The sequence below is a fragment of the Ahaetulla prasina genome, chromosome 2 (genome assembly GCF_028640845.1).
Source record: "Ahaetulla prasina isolate Xishuangbanna chromosome 2, ASM2864084v1, whole genome shotgun sequence".
NCBI lineage: Eukaryota > Metazoa > Chordata > Lepidosauria > Squamata > Colubridae > Ahaetulla > Ahaetulla prasina.
The window spans coordinates 9202179-9223140 of NC_080540.1; the positions used below are offsets into that span (position 1 = coordinate 9202179).

Genomic DNA, 20962 nt, shown 5'->3' on the forward strand with positions numbered 1-20962 from the left:
CTCCTTTCCCCCTCTTCTACCTCTCTCTTTTCCTACCTACTTTCTTCCTTCACTCTGTCTACTCCTCTCTCCCTTTCCATTCCCTTCTGAAATGGCAGCTGAGCAGCCCCAATTTAATTTCAAATTATTCAAATTATTTCTATTTTTTAATTACATATCTTCAATCATTCCTGTACATTAATAATCCTTCATCTTCCACCACCCCCTCCCCCTCCCTTCCCCTCCTTCCCACCCACCCCCAAGACTTCCCAGAACCAAGTACTGGGTATAAAGTTAACAATCATAAATTAAAATACAACATAAATCATAATCCATAGTCACTCTTCAGCCTTTGTATCATCAAGTCCTCTCCCAATTAAACATATAAACTAGTATAATAAAATTCCTAAATTCACTTCAAAGCTATTTGGTACTTTTTAGTCTGATACTTATTTTGAATATAATCAATCCACATTCTCCATTCCGATACATATTTCTCTTGTGTATAGTCTTTCAAGTACGCAGAGATTTTAGCCATCTCTGCCAAATTTGATACTTTAAGTGTTCATTCTTCAATTGTAGGCAAATCTTCTTTCTTCCAATATTGTGCAATCAAAAGTCTTGCGGCTGTTATTAAATTTAAAATCAGTTTAGTCTCTATCACTGTACAGCCCGTGATTATTCCCAGTAGAAACAACTGTGGAGTAAACTGAATCTTCTTTTTCAAAATATTCTGCATAACCCACCATACTTTAATCCAAAATGCTTTAACTTTTTTACAAGTCCACCATATATGTTGCGTCGTCACAATCACATCTCCAACATTTAGCTTGCATATTCGAATACATACATGCCAACTTTTTAGGATACAAATGCCATCTATAAAACATCTTATAAAAATTTTCTCTCAAGCTTTGTGCTTGTGTAAATTTAACATTCCTAACCCAAATTTTTCCCATATTTCCAACATTATAGGTTGTATATTTTGTGCCCATTTTATCATACAATCCTTAACTAACTCCGTTTCTGAATCTATTTCTACCAATACATTATACAACCTCTTAATATGCTGTTGGCCTTGATCTCTGATTTGTTTTACCAAATTATCCTCATTTTGCCTAATACCCATTTTCTGGTCTATTTTCCATCTAGCTTGCAACTGCCCATACTGAACCCATGTATAGTTTATCCCTTCTTTCCCCATTTTATCTCTAGATTTTAATTGTAATTCCCCCTTTTCCATAAAAAGAAGTTCTTTATAAGTAATTACCTCCATTTTTTGATATATATTTATATTCTCTATCATATGTCTAGGGATTGCCCATATTGGTATCTTACCATCTAACTTACATTGATATTTCTTCCACACCCTCAACAATGCATTTCAGACTATATTACTTTTAAAAGTCTTATCAGCTTTCTTATCATATAATAAATAAGCATGCCATCCATATAACAACTCATAACCTTCTGTAATCAAAATACTTTCTTCTGTTAAGTTAAACCAATCACTAATTAGTGAAAGAACAACTGCTTCATAATACAATTTCAAATTAGGCATTTTTAAACACCCTCTTTCACATATATCTTGCATTATTTTTAACTTTATTCTCGGTTTTTTACCCATCCAAATAAAATTACTAATCCCTTTTTGCCATTCTTGCAAATTTGCATCCTTTTTAAGTATTGGTATCATTTGAAACAAAAATAAAAACCTAGGCAAAACATTTATCTTTATGGCTGCTATTTTTCCCAACAAAGACAATTCTATCTTTTTCCAGTTCTCCATTTCTTTCCCTACTTTCTGCCACATTACCTCATAATTATTTTTATATAATTTCGTATTCGAAGATGTAATATATACTCCTAAATATTTAACTTTCTTAACTATTTCATATCTAGTTACTCTTTCTAAATCTACTTTTTGATGTACATTAATATTTTTAGTTATCATCTTTGTCTTCTGTTGATTCACTTTAAAACCAGATACTTTACCATACTGATCAATTAACTCCTTTAAATATACAGCTGAACATATTGGTTGAAATAAGGTAACAACCATGTCATCTGCAAACGCTCTTAATCTATATTCTTGATGATTAATTTTTATTCCCTTAATTTGAATTGAGCCACGTATTTTATTTAATAATACTTCTAAAGTCAAAATAAACAATAATGGCAACAAAGGACATCCTTGTCTCGTCCCTTTCTCAATTCTAAAAGATTCTGTTAATCTACCATTAATAGTTAATGGTAGATTCTGTTAATCTACCATTAACTATTATTTGTGCTGTTTGCCTCTGATATATTGTTTTAATAGCTTGTATAAAATAACTTCCAAATTGCATTCTTTCTATTAGTTTAAATAAGAACTGCCAATTCAATCTATCAAAGGCCTTTTCAGCATCCAGAAAAAAGAGCACTGCTGGAACCTGGCTGTTTCTTTCTAAATATTCCAATAAATTTACAATTTATCTCATATTGTTTCTCATTTGTCTCCCCCTAATAAATCCTGATTGATCATTATGAATTATTTGACTCATAACTGGCATTAATCTATTTGCTAATATCTTAGCAAAAAGCTTATAATCAGTATTTAAAAGCACTATTGGCCTATAATTTTCTGGTTTATTACAGTCTTGATCTTCCTTCGGTATTAGCGAAATAAAAGCTGTCCTCCACGAAGGAGGTACTTCTCCTCCAAATTGAATTCTATTAAACAATTCCTTAAGCGGTTCCACCATCTCATTTTGTAAATTTTTATAATAAACAGCCGTTAAACCATCTGTTCCTAGTGCTTTAAGCCTTAACAGCTTAAAATGCTGTTTAATTGCTAAAATTATTTCTTCTGAAGTTATAAGTTGATTCAATTCCTCCCGTTGCTCTACTGTAATTTCTTGAATACCTTGCTCCAGTTTGTGTCCTTATGTGCCTGGTTTTTTATTACATTTCCAACATTTGGTAGACATATTTTGAAACATTTTTGCTAGCCTCGCTGGTGGTAGGTGCCACCTATAAAACATTTTATACAAGTTTTCTGTATAATTGGTTGCCATTGTCAATTTGTAGTTTCTTTCCCAAAGTTTTTGCCAGTTATCTAATTCTATATTAAATCCAATTTTTTTGCCCATACTATCATTGTCTCTTTTACCTGTACGTGTTCCATTTTTAGGCTTAGTAAAAATTATATAGTTTCTTAATTAACTTTTCATCTACCATTACCAGTATTTGGTCAAATGTTGTTTGTTCTTTATAAAAGTCATATATCTTAGCGTCTTTATTGTACTCCAATTGCATTTGCATTTGTGGCCACCACGCTAGATCTCTGTTCTTGTAGTTCTTGTTTGGTTTTTAGTTTCCCTTCTGTATCTATATGTTCGAATTTTTTCCAAGTTTACTAGGTTTGGGTGAACAAATGCTTCCATTGTTGAAAGCCATCCTGGTATTTTCATATATATTTTCACTTTCACCTTTTCCCATACTAAAAATACTGATTTTGGAAGTATCTATGAAGTATCTATGAATTTTATTCTTATTATACCACAAGAAAGCATGCCATCCTAGTTGTAGATCATGACCTTCTAAATACAATAATCTTTTATGTCTCAGATTTCTCCATTCTTTCCCCCATGTTAGTACACATGATTGTTGATATAACGCCCAATCTGGTATTCCAAATCCTCCATTATTTTTAGAGTCTTGCAACATTTTCAATCTAATTCTAGCTTTTTTCCCTTGCCAAATAAATTTCAAAATTATTATATTTAGCTCATCTAAAATATCAAATATTTTTCCCTGTTTTTATAGGAATCGTTCGGAACAAAAAAAGTAGTTTTGGAAGAATATTCATTTTTATTATTGCTATTCTTCCAAACATTGCAAATTCTTCAATTTTACCAAATCGTTTTATTTGGTTTAATAGCTTAATATAGTTATCGTGTTTAATTGTTGCACATCTTGCTGTTAGATATATTCCCAAATATTTAACTTTTTTTTGTAATAAGTTTTTTATTTTATTTTATAACATACAAAAATTCCAATTTCAATTGAACAGTGTGTTGGCTGGGTACAAATCATTTTAGGAAATAATAAAGTGTTTAAAACAATATTCATTGCATTATTTCAATAATAATAATATATTCATAATATTTGTTTAATCAAGTTAACATATCTTTCTTATATCACTAATCCTTCCATATATTTCCCTATTTCTAGCTCCTCTCTCTTTCATTCTCCCTCCCTCCCTCCCTCCCTCCCTCTCTCCATTAAAGGTAAAATATAATGTTCCCCTTGCACATATGTGCTAGTTGTTCCTGACTCTAGGGGGTGGTGTTCATCTCCGTTTCAAAGCTGAAGAGCCAGCGCTGTCTGAAGACGTCTCCGTGGTCATGTGGCCAACAAGACTAAACACCAAAGGCTCACGGAACCATTATTAAGTTTCCATTAGCTTTGTCCTAATGGAAACTTCTGTGCAAGACAATTTACAGAAGCATTTAGCATTTAACAGACTTGACATTTTTTCCTTCAGCAGTAAAATAGACACTGGGCACACTTGGATGCAGTCTTTGGCCTATTGATGCTCCCAGGTCCTAATTCATTGGGAGCCACAGGAAATCAGTTATAAAATCTTAGGATGTAAAGAGGTATTTATCTATTTAGAGCCAACCCCCTACAAAAGTGCAGGAATCTATTGATTGGCTTCCAATCTGCAAACTAACACCCTTCAAATATTCTGCTCAGGAATATTCAAGCCTGAATTCTTACTCTGGAAATTGGGAAGACTGCTCTAGTGAGATTCACTCCCCAATAATACAGAGAGGGAATTAATGTTGCACGTTCCATTATTCTGTTAATGGAATCAAGCTAGCAATAATTTAGGGACTGTACACAAATAGGTGCTTGATGAGCTTTTAAGGCCCAGAACCTGGTTAATTTTGAAAAGCTAAGTATGGTCAAGCTTCCATGTTCAAGTTTCTGTCTCTTGCAAAACTTAAGTGTTCATGAGTTGTCCTGTACGCCCCCAAGACAAATAACTGGCTGGAACAGTCTTCACCAATCCTTAAAGGAGGTGCACTTTGACTGCTGTATGCATATAGTTCCCCCCTCTTTCCCTTGGTGTAGTTCTCCCTTCTTGCTTGGGGAACTTCTTACTCTGTTTCTGTGGTGATGAGTGAATCCTCAGGAGGCCTAAACAAACAAGTTAGGAACAATCATCATGGAGAAAGTCTATTGATGTGATCACTGGAGTAACAGTAAAAGAGTTGGAAGGGACCTTGGAGGTCATCTAGTCCAGGGGTCACCAACCTTTCGGACCTCAGGGACCACTAAATTCCTAATTTTAAATCCCGCGGACCACTAATATGAGTTTTTTAAAAACTCATTTACTATATTTAGTGCAATATAAAAATGCAAATAATTTTTCTGCAGACCACCAAAATTTTCTCATGGACCACCGGTGGTCCACGGACCACTGGTTGGTGACCACTGATTTAGTCCAACCCTCTGCTCACGCAGGAGACCTGTACTAAGGATTCGAACCGCCAAACTGCCGACCTTTCTGTTCGACAAGCTCGGTGTCTTAGCCACTGAGCCACCTAGTCAGGTGAAAAATGACTTGATGGTGCATAATCAATGAAAAAATCTTGCACCTGCCTTAGGTAGAGTTGGAACAACATAGTTTTCAGCTTTATGTCCCTAAATGGCACACTATAGATGAGCAAGGCCCATGAGAGACAACTGTAGAATAGAATATAGCAGAGTGTTGGTAATTGGGGCCAAAAGAGTTGAAATATTTGAACAGTAGATTCCAAAAGAGGATTTGGAGAAGAGGAGAACAGCAGGAGAGCTTCCTCTTCCGGCTCTCCACTGAGGGGAGAGGCAGGGAGGGTGGCCCTCCTGGTCTTCCCAGGGTGGAAGCAGCAACTGAAAGGTGAGCTGCGGACAGGTGGAGGAGACGCCAGAATCAAAGCATGGCTGTTTGGGTTTACCCAGACTGTAAAAACAGAGAAGCAATGAGGCTGAAACATGTCAGCTACTAGAGATGTATACTGAAAAAGAATCATAATTAATGTATGAGGTTTTGGCATCTTTGACATGTTTTACTGTAATATACCGGTATATGCTTTTTGCTCTTGTATTGTTGTGATTGAAGCTGAAGTAGTCTTCAACAGGAAGGACATTGCAATAGATGATTCTATGAGTTAAACACAGGTCCTGTCGGAGGCGGCGGAGTTCTAAGTTTTCTAAACCCAGGATTTCAAGTCTGGTGGCATAAGGTATTTTGTTGTATTCAGAGGAGTGGAGAACTCTTCTTGTAAAATATTTCTGGACATGTTCAATTGTATTGATGTCTGAAATGTGGTATGGATTCCATACAGTCGAGCTGTCTAGCAAATGTTTTGTAAGCTCTGGTTAGTACTGTAGTGTTTCTGGAGAAGAAGCTACGTAAGATTAGGTTTACAACTCTTAATGCCTTTTTTGCGATGTAGTTGCAGTGGGCTTTGGCAGTTAGGTCATTGGATATGAAAACTCCAAGGTGTTTGACAGGGTGGGGGTCATCTGTAAGGTAATGTCCATCGAGTTTGTATTTATTGTTTAGATTCTTTTTTCCAATGTGTAAGAGAGCATTTGCTGGTTGAGATTAGGAGTTTATTTATTTTTATTTATTTATTTATTTATTTTGTCACAACATCATACAAAAAGATTATATAGTATATACACATATAAACATATATAGGAAGAAGAAAAGAAAAACAATAGGTCAGGAAAGCGAGGCACGTTTGTGCGCTTATGCACGCCTTATGGTCCTCTTAGGAATGGGGTGAGGTCAATAGTAGAAAGTTTTGGTTAAAGCTTTTAGGATTAAGGGAAGAGACCACAGAGTCAGGTAAAGTATTCCAAGCACTGATGATTCTGTTGCAGAAGTCATATTTTCTGCAATCTAGATTAAAGCGGTTTACATTAAGTTTAAATCTATTGGTTGCCCTTGTATTATTGCAATTAAAGCTGAAGTAGTCTTTGACAGGAAGGACATTACAATAGATGATTCTGTGAGTTAAACTTAGGTCTTGTCGAAGGCCGGAGTTCTAAGTTTTCTAAACCCAGGATTTCAAGTCTGGTGGCATAAGGTATTTTGTTGTATTCAGAGGAGTGGAGAACTCTTCTTGTAAAATATTTTTGGACATGTTCAATTGTATTGATGTCTGAAATGTGGTATGGATTCCATACAGTCGAGCTGTCTAGCAAATGTTTTGTAAGCTCTGGTTAGTACTGTAGTGTTTCTGGAGAAGAAGCTACGTAAGATTAGGTTTACAACTCTTAATGCCTTTTTTGCGATGTAGTTGCAGTGGGCTTTGGCAGTTAGGTCATTGGATATGAAAACTCCAAGGTGTTTGACAGGGTGGGGGTCATCTGTAAGGTAATGTCCATCGAGTTTGTATTTATTGTTTAGATTCTTTTTTCCAATGTGTAAGAGAGCATTTGCTGGTTGAGATTAGGAGTTTATTTATTTTTATTTATTTATTTATTTATTTTGTCACAACATCATACAAAAAGATTATATAATATATACACATATAAACATATATAGGAAGAAGAAAAGAAAAACAATAGGACAGGAACGGTAGGCACGTTTGTGCGCTTTTATGCCTTATGGTCCTCTTAGGAATGGGGTGAGGTCAATAGTAGAAAGTTTTTGGTTAAAGCTTTTAGGATTATGGGAAGAGACCACAGAGTCAGGTAAAGTATTCCAAGCACTGATGATTCTGTTGCAGAAGTCATATTTTCTGCAATCTAGATTAAAGCGGTTTACATTAAGTTTAAATCTATTGGTTGCCCTTGTATTATTGCAATTAAAGCTGAAGTAGTCTTTGACAGGAAGGACATTACAATAGATGATTCTGTGAGTTAAACTTAGGTCTTGTCGAAGGCGACGGAGTTCCAAGTTTTCTAAGCCTAGGATTTCAAGTCTGGTGGGATAAGGTATTTTGTTGTTTTCAGAGGAATGGAGAACTCTTCTTGTAAAATATTTCTGGACACGTTCAATTGTATTGATGTCAGAGATGTGGTGAGGGTTCCAAACAGGTGAGCTGTATTCTAGAATTGGTCTAGCAAATGTTTTATATGCTCTGGTTAGTAGTGTGGTGTTTTTGGAAAAGAAGCTACGCAAAATTAGGTTTACAACTCTTAGAGCTTTTTTTGCTATGTAGTTGCAGTGGGCTTTGGCACTTAGATCATTTGACATGAAAACTCCAAGGTCTTTAACGGGATGGGGGTCATCTGTAAGGTAATGTCCATCTAGTATGTACTTAGTTTGCCAGGTTTTAGACCATTCTGACACAAAGTCAAGGTCTTTTTGAAGGGTAGCTGTATTGTTGGTAGTGTTAAACAGTTTGACATCATTAGCAAAGAGAATACAATTACTTTTAATATGGTCGCAGAGATCATTAATGTATAATATGAAGAGTGTTGGTCCAAGGACATTGCCTTGGGGAACGCCAATATATATATACTGTGTGACAAAAATAAATAAATAAATAAAACTTGCAGACCCATTGGGTAGAGATAAGCCTTTCCTATCCGGAGATGGAAGACAAGAGAACAATATCTGTGCCTAGAAAGCAGACAATACACTAGGGAGGCTCTGTGGTTGATTTTAAAGAGTTAAAACCATCAACTACTGCATTGCTAGAAAGGATGAGAGGAGAGAAGAAATAAGAGTAACTTCCTCTTCCGGATGACTCATCCGGTGGTGTGCAGAGCGGCTTTTCTGCTCTTGGGAGGGTCGAAGCAGCAGCTGGCAGGTGAGTTGAGGGCAGGTGGGAGGAGAGTCCGGGAGCAAGTCGGGCTGTTCGGTTCCCTCCACGGCCTGGAAGCAGAGAAGCAACTAGGCTGAAGCAGATGAGCTGCTGCTGCTGCAGGTTCCTTCCCTCCCCAAATGGAAGCCCACTGGGGCTGCAGGCTGTGAAACTGGTGGCTGCAATTTTCTGCTGGTGGGAAGATTTGAAAAGTCTCTTTAAAGTTTAAGTTTGATTCTTTGGGAACGGCTATTGAGATTCCCTTCTATCTTGACCCTATCTACTGGGGTGTTGGGTATTCCTGCCAGGTTGGTGTCATCTCAAATTTGATGAGTTTGGTGAATATAAATCACCAGGACCTGATTCTCAGAACAGCAGGATTGGGAGGGAGCTGGCAGATATTATCTCAGAACCCTTGTACCATATCCTTCAAAAATCCTGGAACACTGAGGATTGGAAAAGAGCCGATGTAGTTCCCATCTTCAAAAAAGGGGAAAAAACAGACCCAGGAATCTACAGACCAACCAGCCTAACACTGATACCTGGGAAGATAATGGAAAAAATAATTTAAAAAAACAGATCTGCAAACATCTAGAAACAAAAAAAGTTTTAAAGCCAGCATGGATTTGTTAAAGACAGATCATGCCAATCGTATTTCATTCTTTGACAAAATGACTAAATTAGTAGACCAGAGAAATGCTGTGGACATTGTAGAATAGAATTTTATTGGCCAAGTGTGATTGGACACACAAGGAATTTGTCTTGGTGCATATGCTCTCAGTGTACATAAAGGAAAAGATACATTCATCAAGGTACAACATTTACAACACAATTGATGATCAATATATCAATATAAATCATAAGGATTGCCAGCAACAAGTTATAGTCATACAGTCATAAGTGGAAAGAGATTGGTGATGGGAACTATGAAACGATTAATAGTAGTGCAGATTCAGTAAATAGTCTGACAGTGTTGAGGGAATTATTTGTTTAGCAGAGTGATGGCCTTCGGGAAAAACTGTTCTTGTGTCTAGTTGTTCTGGTGTGCAGTGCTCTATAGCGTCGTTTTGAGGGTAGGAGTTGAAACAGTTTATGTCCAGGATGCGAGGGATCTGCAAATATTTTCACAGCCCTCTTCTTGATTCGTGCAGTATACAGGTCCTCAATGGAAGGCAAGTTGGTAGCAATTATTTTTTCTGCAGTTCTAATTATCCTCTGAAGTCTGTGTTTTTCTTGTTGGGTTGCAGAACCGAACCAGACAGTTATAGAGGTGCAAATGACAGACTCAATAATGCCTCTGTTGAATTGGATCAGCAGCTCCTTGGGCAGTTTGAGCTTACTGAGTTGGCGCAGAAAGAACATTCTTTGTTGTCCTTTTTTAATGATGTTTTTGATGTTAGCTGTCCACTTGAGATCTTGCGATATGATAGAACCCAGAAATTTGAAGGTTTCTATTGTTGATACTGTGTTGTCAAGTATTGTGAGAGGTGGAAGTATGGAAGGGTTTTTCCTAAAGTCTACCACCATTTCTACGGTTTTGAGTGTGTTCAGTTCCAGATTGTTTTGGTTGCACCACAAGGCTAGTTGTTCGACCTCTCGTCTATATGCAGATTCATCATTGTCTCGAATGAGACCAATCACTGTTGTGTCATCTGCGAACTTCAGTAGCTTAACTGATGGATCATTGGAGATGCAGTCATTGGTATACAGAGAGAAGAGAAGTGGGGAGAGCACACAGCCTTGGGGGGCCCCTGTACTAATTGTACAGGTATTTGATGTGATCTTGCTTAGCTTCACCTGCTGCTTCCTGTTTGTTAGGAAGCTTGTGATCCACTTACAAGTCTGTTCCGGTACCTGTAGCTGGTTTAGCTTAGTTAGAAGAATGTCTGGAATGATGGTATTGAATGCTGAACTAAAGTCTACAAAAAGGACCCTTGCATAGGTCTTTGGAGACTCAAGATGTTGTAGGATGTAGTGCAGAGCCATATTAACAGCATCATCTGTTGATCTATTTGCTCGGTATGCAAATTGCAAGGGGTCTAAGAGCGGATTCGTGATGGTTTTCAGGTAGGAAAGCACTAGCCTTTCAAAGGTTTTCATGACTACAGATGTTAGAGCAACTGGTCTGTAGTCATTCAGTTCCTTGATGGTGGGCTTCTTCGGCACTGGGATGATGGTAGAGCGTTTGAAGCAAGAAGGAACCTAGCACATCTCTAGTGATTTATTGAAAATATGGGTGAAGATGGGGGCCAATTGGTCAGCACAGACTTTTAAGCAAGAAGGAGTTATCTTGTCTGGGCCTGGAGCTTTTCCTGGCTTTTGTCTGTGAAATAGGTCCTGCACTTCCTTTTCTGTGATCACTAGGGGTTGTATATTTAGACTTCAGCAAGGCATACAATAAAGTAGACTACAACCTACTTTTTGGTACGCTAGACAAATGTGGGAAAGACAGCATCACCAACAGATGGTATTTGACAAACCGTACTCAAGTTGTCCCTAATGGTACTACCTCTACATGGAGAGAGGTGAGCAGTGATATGCCATAGGGTTCTGTCTTAAGCCCAGTAATCTTCAGTATCTTCATATATGACTTAGATGAGAGAATAGAAGGGGAATTCATCAGATTTGCAGACGACACTAAGCTGGCAGGAATAGCCAACACCCCAGAAGACAAGCTTAGGATCCAAAAACATCTTGACAGACTTGAACAATGGGCCCTATCCAACAACATGAAATGTAATGTGAAGAAAAGTTAGATTTTTCACTTAGGCAGGAAAAACCAAAAGACCTTGGACTTCTAATGGACAATCTCTTAAATATGAACCAGCAGTATGCGGCAGCAGCGAAAAAAACTAATACAATTCTTGGTTATGTAAACAGAGGTATAGAATCAAAATCATGTTAATGTTTAGTACTGCTTTATAGAAAGTCTTAGTAAGACCACACCTGGAATACTTCATCCAGTTTTGGCCATCACATTACAAAAAAGATGTTGAAACTTTGGGGAAAAGTGCAAAGAAGAGCAACTAAGATGGTTAAAGGCCTGGAGATTAAAACATATTAAGAATGCTTGCAGGATTTGGGTTTGATTAGTCTAAGAAAAGAAGGACTATGGGTGACATAATAGTGGTATTCCAGTATTTGAAAGGTTGCCACAGAGAGGAGGGGGTGAACTTATTTTTCAAAGTCTCAGAAGGCGAGGAAGAAACACTGGATGGAAACTAATGAAGGAGAGAAGCAACCTGGAACTAAGGCAGGGGTGTCAAACTCAATTTCATTGAGGGCCACATCAGGGTTGTGTTTGATGTCGGTGGGCTGGGGGGGCGTGGCCCCCGGTGGGTGTGGCCAACTGAATGTCACTCATGGAGGCTCCATTTTTAACTATGACGAACTCATGCAGTGGTCTGCCACCAAAAATAGAGCCTGGCTGCGGGGGGGGGGGGGGGACTGTGTGAACCCTGCCTGGGCTTTATTTGTGGCTGCAACAGCCTCCTGCAGCCCTCTGCCAGTGAAAATGGAGCCCAGGAGGACTGTATGTAGCTTCCCCGAGTTTCCTTTTCTCTGGCTGAGGGTTGCAGGAGGCCGTCACGGCCAAAAGCGGAGCCTGGAAGGGCCGCATACGGTCCTCCTTGAGTTCCATTTTCGCTAACAGAGGTACTTCTAGCTCTTTTGCTGTTTCCAGACTGGGCCATAGGCCAGATCTAAGCACCCTGCAGGCCACATCTGGCCCACGGGCCTTGAGTTGGATTAATAGACCTCCAAGTTCCCTTCCAGCTCCATTCTGATTGAGTTCCCCTTCTGTTCCCTCATCTAGATATTTCTGAAGATGTTGATCAGTACTGGGCCTAAAATACAACCTGGGGATACCCCACTGCTTACTTCCCTCCATGTGGGTGTATTTCCATTGAGGACTACACATTGAGTATGATTTGTCAGTGAGTTACAAATCCACCTGCGTGTCTGTGCCACATTATTTTAAACTTACCAACAAGTAGGTTATGCTCTACTTTGTCAGATGCTTTTTATTGAAATCTAAGTATACCACGTCCGTTGCATTTCACCGGTCCATTAATTTAGTCATTTTGTTGAAGAATAGAATAAGATTTCTTTGGCATGATCTGATTTTAATAAACCCTTCTTGGCTTCAACCGGTAGTTACAACTTTGCTTGCTTCTAGTTGTTCTCAGATCTATTCGGAGTGGGTTTCAAAAATTTTAGCAACGGGTTCTCTGCCCGGTTGCTGGGTGGGCGTGCCCCTGGCGGGCATGGCCTAGTCGGCCTCCTGCACCATGGCGAGGGGGCATTTTTGCCCTCCCTGGGCTCTGGAGGCTTTTCTTAGGCCTCTGGTAGGGCAAAACCAGCCTCCCCAACGGGGCCATTTCCAGCCTTCACGAACCTCCGGTAGGCCCATTTTTTGCCCTCCCTGAGCCTCTGTGCGTGCCCTGCACTTACCTGTATCCAAAACAGGCCGTGTGAGAACTCCTTGAGGGGCGGGGTGGGGTGGGTGGGGCCAGCCAGGAGTGGGATTTGGGGGTTCTCCAAACTGCACAGAATCTTAGCTAGAGGTTCTCCCAAATCCCTGCGAACCCCTTGCAGCCCACCCCTGGATCTGTTGCTTGATTACCTTTTCCAGGATCTTCTCCGGTATTGATGTCAGGCTGACTGGTCTGCAGTTTCGTGGATCCATTCCTCCCCCACTTTTTTAAAAAAGATGGGAACTTCATCAGCTCTTTTCCAGTTTTTTTTTAATTTATTTACATTTATATCCCGCCCTTCTCCGAAGACTCAGGGCGGCTTACAGTGTGTAAGGCAATATCTCATTCTATTTGTATATTTACAAAGTCAACTTATTGCCCCCCCAACAATCTGGGTCCTCATTTTACCTACCTTATAAAGGATGGAAGGCTGAGTCAACCTTGGGCCTGGTGGGGCTTGAACCTGCAGTAATTGCAGGCTGCTGTGTTTTAATAACAGGCTTCTTACAGCCTGAGCCACCACTGGTAGTTCCTTTGCTCCATGATCTTTGAAAGATATGGTTCAATGGTTCTGAGATCACATCTGGCAGCTGCCTCAGAATTCTGGGATGTAATCAATCCAGTCCTGGTGATTAAAACTCATCTAGAGTGGACAAGTGTTCTCTTAGCATTTTCTTGTCTATTTTAATTTGTGTACCTAGTGTTATCTTTTACAGTTCTGTTTTTTCTAAGTTGGGCTACTTTTTCTTTTTGCCTGAAGACAGATGTAAAGAATGAATTAAGCAGCTCTGTTTTGTCTCTTAACGGCTGTCATTTCCTTGCCATCATCTCCCATTAGTGGACCAATTGTTTCTTTGACTTTTTCTTGTATTTTGCTTTTTTATTTATTTTATTTATTTATTTTATTCGATTTTTATACCGCCCTTCTCCCAATTCTTTTTGACATATCTTGCATGTCTTAGTTCATTCTAGCATGAGCTTTTCTGACTTCATCTTTGCTGACCTGTTTTTTCTTTAACTTTTTCCAGTATCTTTTGAAGATGATAACCACATTAGCTCTTTTCCAATCCTCTGGTAGTTTCTGGTGCTTTAGGATTTTTTAAAGATATGGTGCAATGATTCTGAGATAACATCTGCCAGCTCCTTCAGAATTCTGTGATGTAATCCATCAGGTCCTGGTGATTTATATTCACCAAGGTCAGACAGGTGTTCACTTACCATTTTCTTGCTTATTTTAATTTTTATGTCTACTCTGATGCAAAGAATGACTTAAGCAGCTCTGCTTTCTCTCTACTGTTTCTTACTTCCTTGCCATTTTCTCTCTTTAGTGGACTGTTTCCTTTACATTTTTCTTGTTATATATCTCTCTATATATAAAAGCGAAAACCACTCACGCCATAATCACTAAATCTTCAGAACCATAAAGTCTACAATGTTTTCAATTGCCGGGATCATATTATCATATGTGGTGGACATATATGTTAGCAAAATCTATTGAATTAGAATACAGGCATGGTTAGAGGAAATGTTGCACCAACATATAGAGTTAAAACCAGAGACATTTATATTGGGTATATTACTGGAGAAATATAGCAAAGAAGATACATATTTGATTATTCATATAATAACAGTGGCGAGAATTGTATTTGCACAAAAGTGGAAGATGGAGGCTTTTTTTTGGAAGCTCTGGTTGGAGGCTTTTTTCCAGAAGCTTCGGTTCTGAGGCTTTTTTTCGGAAGCTGCTTTTAGAGGCTTTTTTTAGCCTCTGAAATCTCTGTTTGTGAGGCTGGGCAGGGCTACATTCAGAGTATAAGACGCACCCAGATTTTCACCCTCTTTTTTGGGGAAAAAGGTGCATCTTATACTCCAAAAAATACAGTAAGTTGGCACTGTCATGTGACATCATGATTAATGATTAAGCTGCTTAGTGATGCTCAGTTCCAATTGTGGTAGGTTAAGTAATGACTACTTGAATTGGGATGTCACCAAAGGGATTCTTGACAGTATTTTCTGCTCTTATTTGCAGTTGAGGATTTTCATGAGCAAAAGTGGTGCTTCAAAGCTTGCAGAGGTTTTAGGCATCATTTCATCATTTAAAGCCCCCACATCTCTAAATTTAGCTCAGAAGGTATGACTGTAACCATTTTGGGACATTTTGTCAGGCTTGAAAAACATAAATGTTCTCCATGTGTACATGTGTAGGTGGGTGTATCTGTATTTCTCTCTACCCATATATTTGCAATTACATAACCTATCCCCAGCACTACAAGGTATATTTGATGATAACATTTTGCATTGGTAAGAATTTGTGATTGACCCCAATCAACAACTGAATTTGAATTGATATTTGAATGTGGATCTCGGTAGTCTTCCATGTGTCAAATGACTCATCAATAATGTAAGAGATAATTCTAGTATTGGAGCATGTTTGCTTTTCCATTGTAATATATATATATTGTTTTTTCACCTCATCTCTAACCATTTTATAAACAATAAAAGTTCTACTTTTCTTTGAATCTTACAGACAAACAGGATGTCAACAAGAGCACTCGGGACAACTGTAAATAACAAGCAACATTGAAAAGGAAAGAAAATCGAGCCAATATCAAAAGATTTTCCATTTCCTTCAGAAAACAATACAATTCTGCTCCTCCTCCAGTGGCTGTTAGAGAAAAGACAGATAATCAAGAAGGAATAAACAGATTATGCAGAACTCAAGGATACGTTACATGAAAAATCAAAGGAAATTATTTTTCAATCCGCAAAAAAGGGAAATATCTGGAAATCTGTGAGGGACAAACTGTCAATAGTAAAGTCAAGTAGAGCAGATAGGAATGCAGGCCACACCCTGTCAGAAAGAAAACAGCTTGAATGAAAGCACCACTAAACAAGGCATTGTCCATATTTTTTACCTCCTCGAGAATATCAGCTGTGGAAAAGCTCCATAGATTTGCCTATTGTGGGAAGAGCACAGATTGCAAATAATAGCTGATTACGCAGAAGAGGAGCTAGACAGGAGAAAAGCCATAAAAATTATCTGAATCTGGCAAAAGCTTCGGTCAGAACAGCTCCTTTGTGGTAAATGGAAGCTGCCACACAAAACGGAAGTCACAAATGTACTCTCAATGAGGTAAATGCTTTAGTGAGCATTGCAACATAACTCACAGGAAGAAGAAAACGTATGACTTTGCAGATTGTGTGAAAGTTTCATTAGAAATTCCCAGGTCATGAGACACTAAAGGACGCACACACAGGAAAAAAACCATTTGAACATCCTGTCTGTGGGGAAAGTTTCAGTGACAATTCCATCCTGGTGAAGCATCTGAGGACTTGCACAAAAGTGAAAACCTTTGAATGTCCTGATTTTTGGAAAACTTTCGGTTATAATTCCAACTTGGTGATACACCAGAGGATTCACTCCATGGAGAAACCTCATGAGTGTCGAGATTGTGGGAAAGGTTTCATTAGAAATTACAACCTCCTGAGACACAAGACCACACACACCGGAGAGAAACCCTTTGAATGTCCTATCTGTGGAAAAGGTTTTAGTCAGAATTCCAGTCTGGTAACACACCAGAGGATTCACACAGGAGACAAACCATATGAATGTCTTGAGTGTGGGAAAAGTTTCAGTCGGAATTCTACTCTCGTGACACACCAGAGGACTCATACAGGAGAGAAACCCTTTGAATGTCCTGATTGTGGGAAAAGTTTTAGTCTGAGTTCCAGCCTGGTGACACACCAGAGGACTCACACAGGGGAGAAACCCTTTGAATGTCCTGATTGTTGGAAAAGTTTTAGTCTGAGTTCCAGCCTGGTGAAACACCAGAGGACTCACACAGGAGAGAAACCCTTTGAATGTCCTATCTGTAGGAAAGGTTTTTGTGAAAATTCCAGCCTGGTGAAACACCAGAGGACTCACACAGGAGAGAAACCCTTTGAATGTCCTATCTGTGGGAAAAGCTTTAGTGATAATTCCAATCTGGTGACACACCAGGTGACTCACACAGGAGAGAAACCCTTTGAATGCCCTGACTGTGGGAAATGTTACAATCAGAATTCCCACCTGGTGATACACCAGAGGACTCACACAGGAGAGAAACCCTTTGAATGTCCTGACTGTGGGAAATGTTACAGTCGTAATTCCCACCTGGTGATTCACTGGAGGATTCACACAGGAGAGAAACCCTTTGAATGTCCTATCTGTAGGAAAGGTTTTTGTGACAATTCCAGCCTGGTGAAACATCAGAGGACTCACACAGGAGAGAAACCCTTTGAATGTCCTATTTGTGGGAAAAGCTTTAGTGATAATTCCAATCTGGTGACACACCAGAGGACTCACACAGGAGAGAAACCCTTTGAATGTTCTATCTGTGGGAAAAGTTTTAGTAATAATTCCACGCTGGTGAGACACCAGAGTACTCATAGAGGAGAGAAACCCTTTGAATGTCCTGACTGTGGAAAAGGTTTTAGTCGAAATTCCCAACTCATGAACCACCAGAAGACTCACACAGGAAAGAAACCCTTTGTATGTCCTATCTGTGGAAAAAGTTTGAATGATAATTCCAGCCTGGTTAGACATCAGAAGACTCACACAGGAGAGAAACCCTTTGAATGTCCAGACTGTGGAAAAGGTTTTAGTCAGAAGTCCAACCTCATGACACATCAGAGGTGTCACACAGGAGAGAAACCCTTTGAATGTCCTGAGTGTGGGAAAGGTTTCAGTCATAATTCCAGCCTGGTTCAGCACCAGAGTACTCATACAGGAGAGAAACCGTTTCAATGTCCTGACTGTGGAAAAGGTTTTAGTCGAAATGCCCACCTCATGAACCACCAGAAGACACACACAGGAGAGAAACCCTTTGAATTTCCTATCTGTGGAAAAAGTTTTAATGATAATTCCAGCCTGGTGAAACATCAGAAGACTCACACAGGAGAATAACCCTTTGAATATCCTGACTGTGGGAAACTTGACAGTAAGAATCCCCACCTGGTGATACACCAGAGGACTCAAATAGGAGAGAAACCCTTTGAATGCCCTGATTGTGGGAAAAGTTTCAGTCAGAATTCCAATTTGGTTCAACATCAGAGTACTCATAACAGGAGAGAAAGCCTTTGAATGTCCAGACTGTGGAAAATGTTACAGTCAGAATTCCTACCTGGTGATACATCAGAGGACTCACACAGGTGAGAAACCCTTTAAATGTCCTGACTGTGGGAAAGGGTTCACTCGTAATTCCAACCTGGTTCAACACCAGAGGACTTACACAGGAGAGAAAACCCTTTGAATGTCCTGATTGTGGGAAACTTGACAGTAAGAATCCCCACCTGGTGATACACCAGAGGACTCACACAGGAGAGAAACCCTTTGAATGTGCTATCTGTAGGAAAAGTTTCAGTCAGAAGTGTCAGTGTGTTCATGACTGGCAGAGACATGGTAACAAGATCAGCCAATGAATAGGCATAGTAATAGATCATCTAATGGGAGCTGAAACAGTTTGGAGCCTGGGCGTGGCTTAGTTCTGAACTGAACTGAAACTCTTCTCTTCTGTCTGTGTTTGTACCCAGTTACAATCACTCCTCTCTGCCACATTGGAAAACCTGATTTTGGTATTGTATATATGCCTTATGTGTTATTATGTATATAAAGAAGTTAATGAATCCTGCTGAATCAGTTACCTGTGTGTGCTTTCTGGATGTCATTCCTACAAATTTTTTTTAAAATTAAATTTTATTTTAATACAAATAATTCATCTTCCATTTAACAGTGTGTTGTCTGGGTTCAAATGTTTGTGAAATAACATTTAAAATTTACAGTCATATTGATTATTTAATCTATTCTTAGCTTAAGATAAATAATAAATAATCTAAATAAATAAATAATAAATAATTAAATAATCTCAGAACCACTGAGCTATATCTTTCAAAGATCCTTGAGCACAGGGGAACTGCCAGAGGACTGGAAAAGAGCTGATGTAGTTCCCATCTTCAAAAAAGGAAAAAAAACAGATCCAGGAAACTACAGACCTATCAGCCTGACCTCAATACCAGGGAAGATTCTGGAAAAGATAATCAAGCAACGAATCACCGAATACCTAGAAGCAAACAAATAATAACCAAAAGCCAACATGGGTTTGTCAAAAACAGATCATGCCAGACTAATCTTACTGCAATCTTTGACAAAGTGACAAAATTAGTGGACCAGAGGAATGCTGTCGATATAATTTACTTGGACTTCAGTAAAGCATTTGATAAAGTAGACCATAACCTACTACTAGATAAAGTAGAAAAATGTGGGTTAGACAGCACCACCACCAGATGGATTCGTAACTGGCTGACCAACTGCACTCAACGATTGCAGGAACTCAGTATGCCTAGTTTAATGAAAAGAAGGACTGGGGAGACATGATAGCAGTGTTCCAATATCTCAGGAGTAGTAGTTGTTGTTGTTATTATTATTATTTATTTGCATTTATATCCCGCCCTTCTCCGAAGACTCAGGGCAGCTTACGCTGTGTTAAGCAATAGTCTTCATCCATTTGTATATACAAAGTCAACTTATTGCCCCCCAACAATCTGGGTCCTCATTTTACCTACCTTATAAAGGATGGAAGGCTGAGTCAACCTTAGGCCTGGTGGGACTTGAACTTGCAGTAAATTGCAAGCAGCTGTGTTAATAACAGACTGTCTTAGTCTGTTGAGCCACCAGAGGCCCAATATTATTATTATTACATTAAATATCTGATACTTTACATCCTCTTCTTAGTTTGCTTAATTCTATTAACTCTTAACTATTTTCTATATTTTATTCATCTACTTTTATTTCTAATTTTTATATCTCTTCTAACCATCTATAAAATATTTTCCAATTCCATGATAACCAGTTTGTTCTTTCTCTTTAATTGCCAGTGTTAATCTTTTCATTTGTGCACATTCTAATATTTTCCTTATCATATTCTCCTCTGTAGGAATCTCTTCACTTTTCCAGTTTTGTGCAAAAACAATTCTAGCTGCAGTTATTACATGAATAATCAAATATACAATAATCAAATATTTTCTTTAAGTTTCTGGCAGTATCCCCAACAAAAATATTTCAGGTTTCAAATCAATATGTTGTTGTATCATCTTTTCCAACCATGTACATATTTTTGTCCCATTTCTTTTAGCTTCTACACATGTCCACCACATATGACAATATGAGCCAAGTGTCTGATGACATTTCCAACATTTAACTGATTTATCTTTAAATATCTTCCCCAATCTTGCCAGTGGCAAATGCCATCTGTAGAACATCTTATACAAATTCTCTTTATACACATTTGACATTGTTAGTTTGTAATTTCTATCCCATAATTGCTGCCATTTTGCTAGTTCTATCATCTAACCAAAGATTTTTGCCCAGGCGATCATTGTTTCCTTCAGTTCTTCTTCTTCTAATTTAATACTCGGTAAACAGCTATATATAGGGATGCGGTGATCGAAAGGTTAGCAGTTCAGCAGTTCAAATCCCTAGTGCTGCGTAACAGAGTAAGCTTCTGTTATTTGTCCCAATTTCTGCCAACCTAGCAGTTCGAAAGCACGAAAAAAATGCAAGTAGAAAAATAGGGACCACCTTTGGTGGGAAGGTAACAGCGCTCCATGCATCTTTGCGTTTAGTCATGCCAGCCACATGACCACAGAGACATCTTTGGACAGCGCTGGCTCTGGCTTTAA

The 20962-nt window shown here is 38.7% G+C and overlaps 2 protein-coding genes across 6 annotated transcripts in view; both read left to right on the forward strand.

Annotated features, from left to right (window-relative positions):
• Positions 1 to 19008, forward strand: part of LOC131193489 (zinc finger protein 84-like) — a 44300-nt gene extending 25292 nt beyond the window's left edge. The window contains exons 1-3 of one of the 5 annotated variants that reach the window (XM_058173711.1): positions 8738 to 8780; positions 12589 to 12765; positions 15774 to 19008. In XM_058173711.1, the coding sequence (XP_058029694.1) occupies positions 16671 to 18191 (1521 nt within the window). In that variant the 5' untranslated portion in view covers positions 8738 to 8780; positions 12589 to 12765; positions 15774 to 16670 and the 3' untranslated portion in view covers positions 18192 to 19008. Of the gene's footprint in view, positions 1 to 8723; positions 8781 to 8874; positions 8970 to 12588; positions 12766 to 15773 lie in introns of those variants that run through there. The other 4 variants (XM_058173713.1, XM_058173712.1, XM_058173715.1 and 1 more) reach the window with 4 other exon arrangements.
• The window catches only part of LOC131193532 (zinc finger protein 850-like), a 332320-nt gene that overhangs the window by 25305 nt on the left and 286053 nt on the right, over positions 1 to 20962 (forward strand). The window lies entirely within an intron of this gene.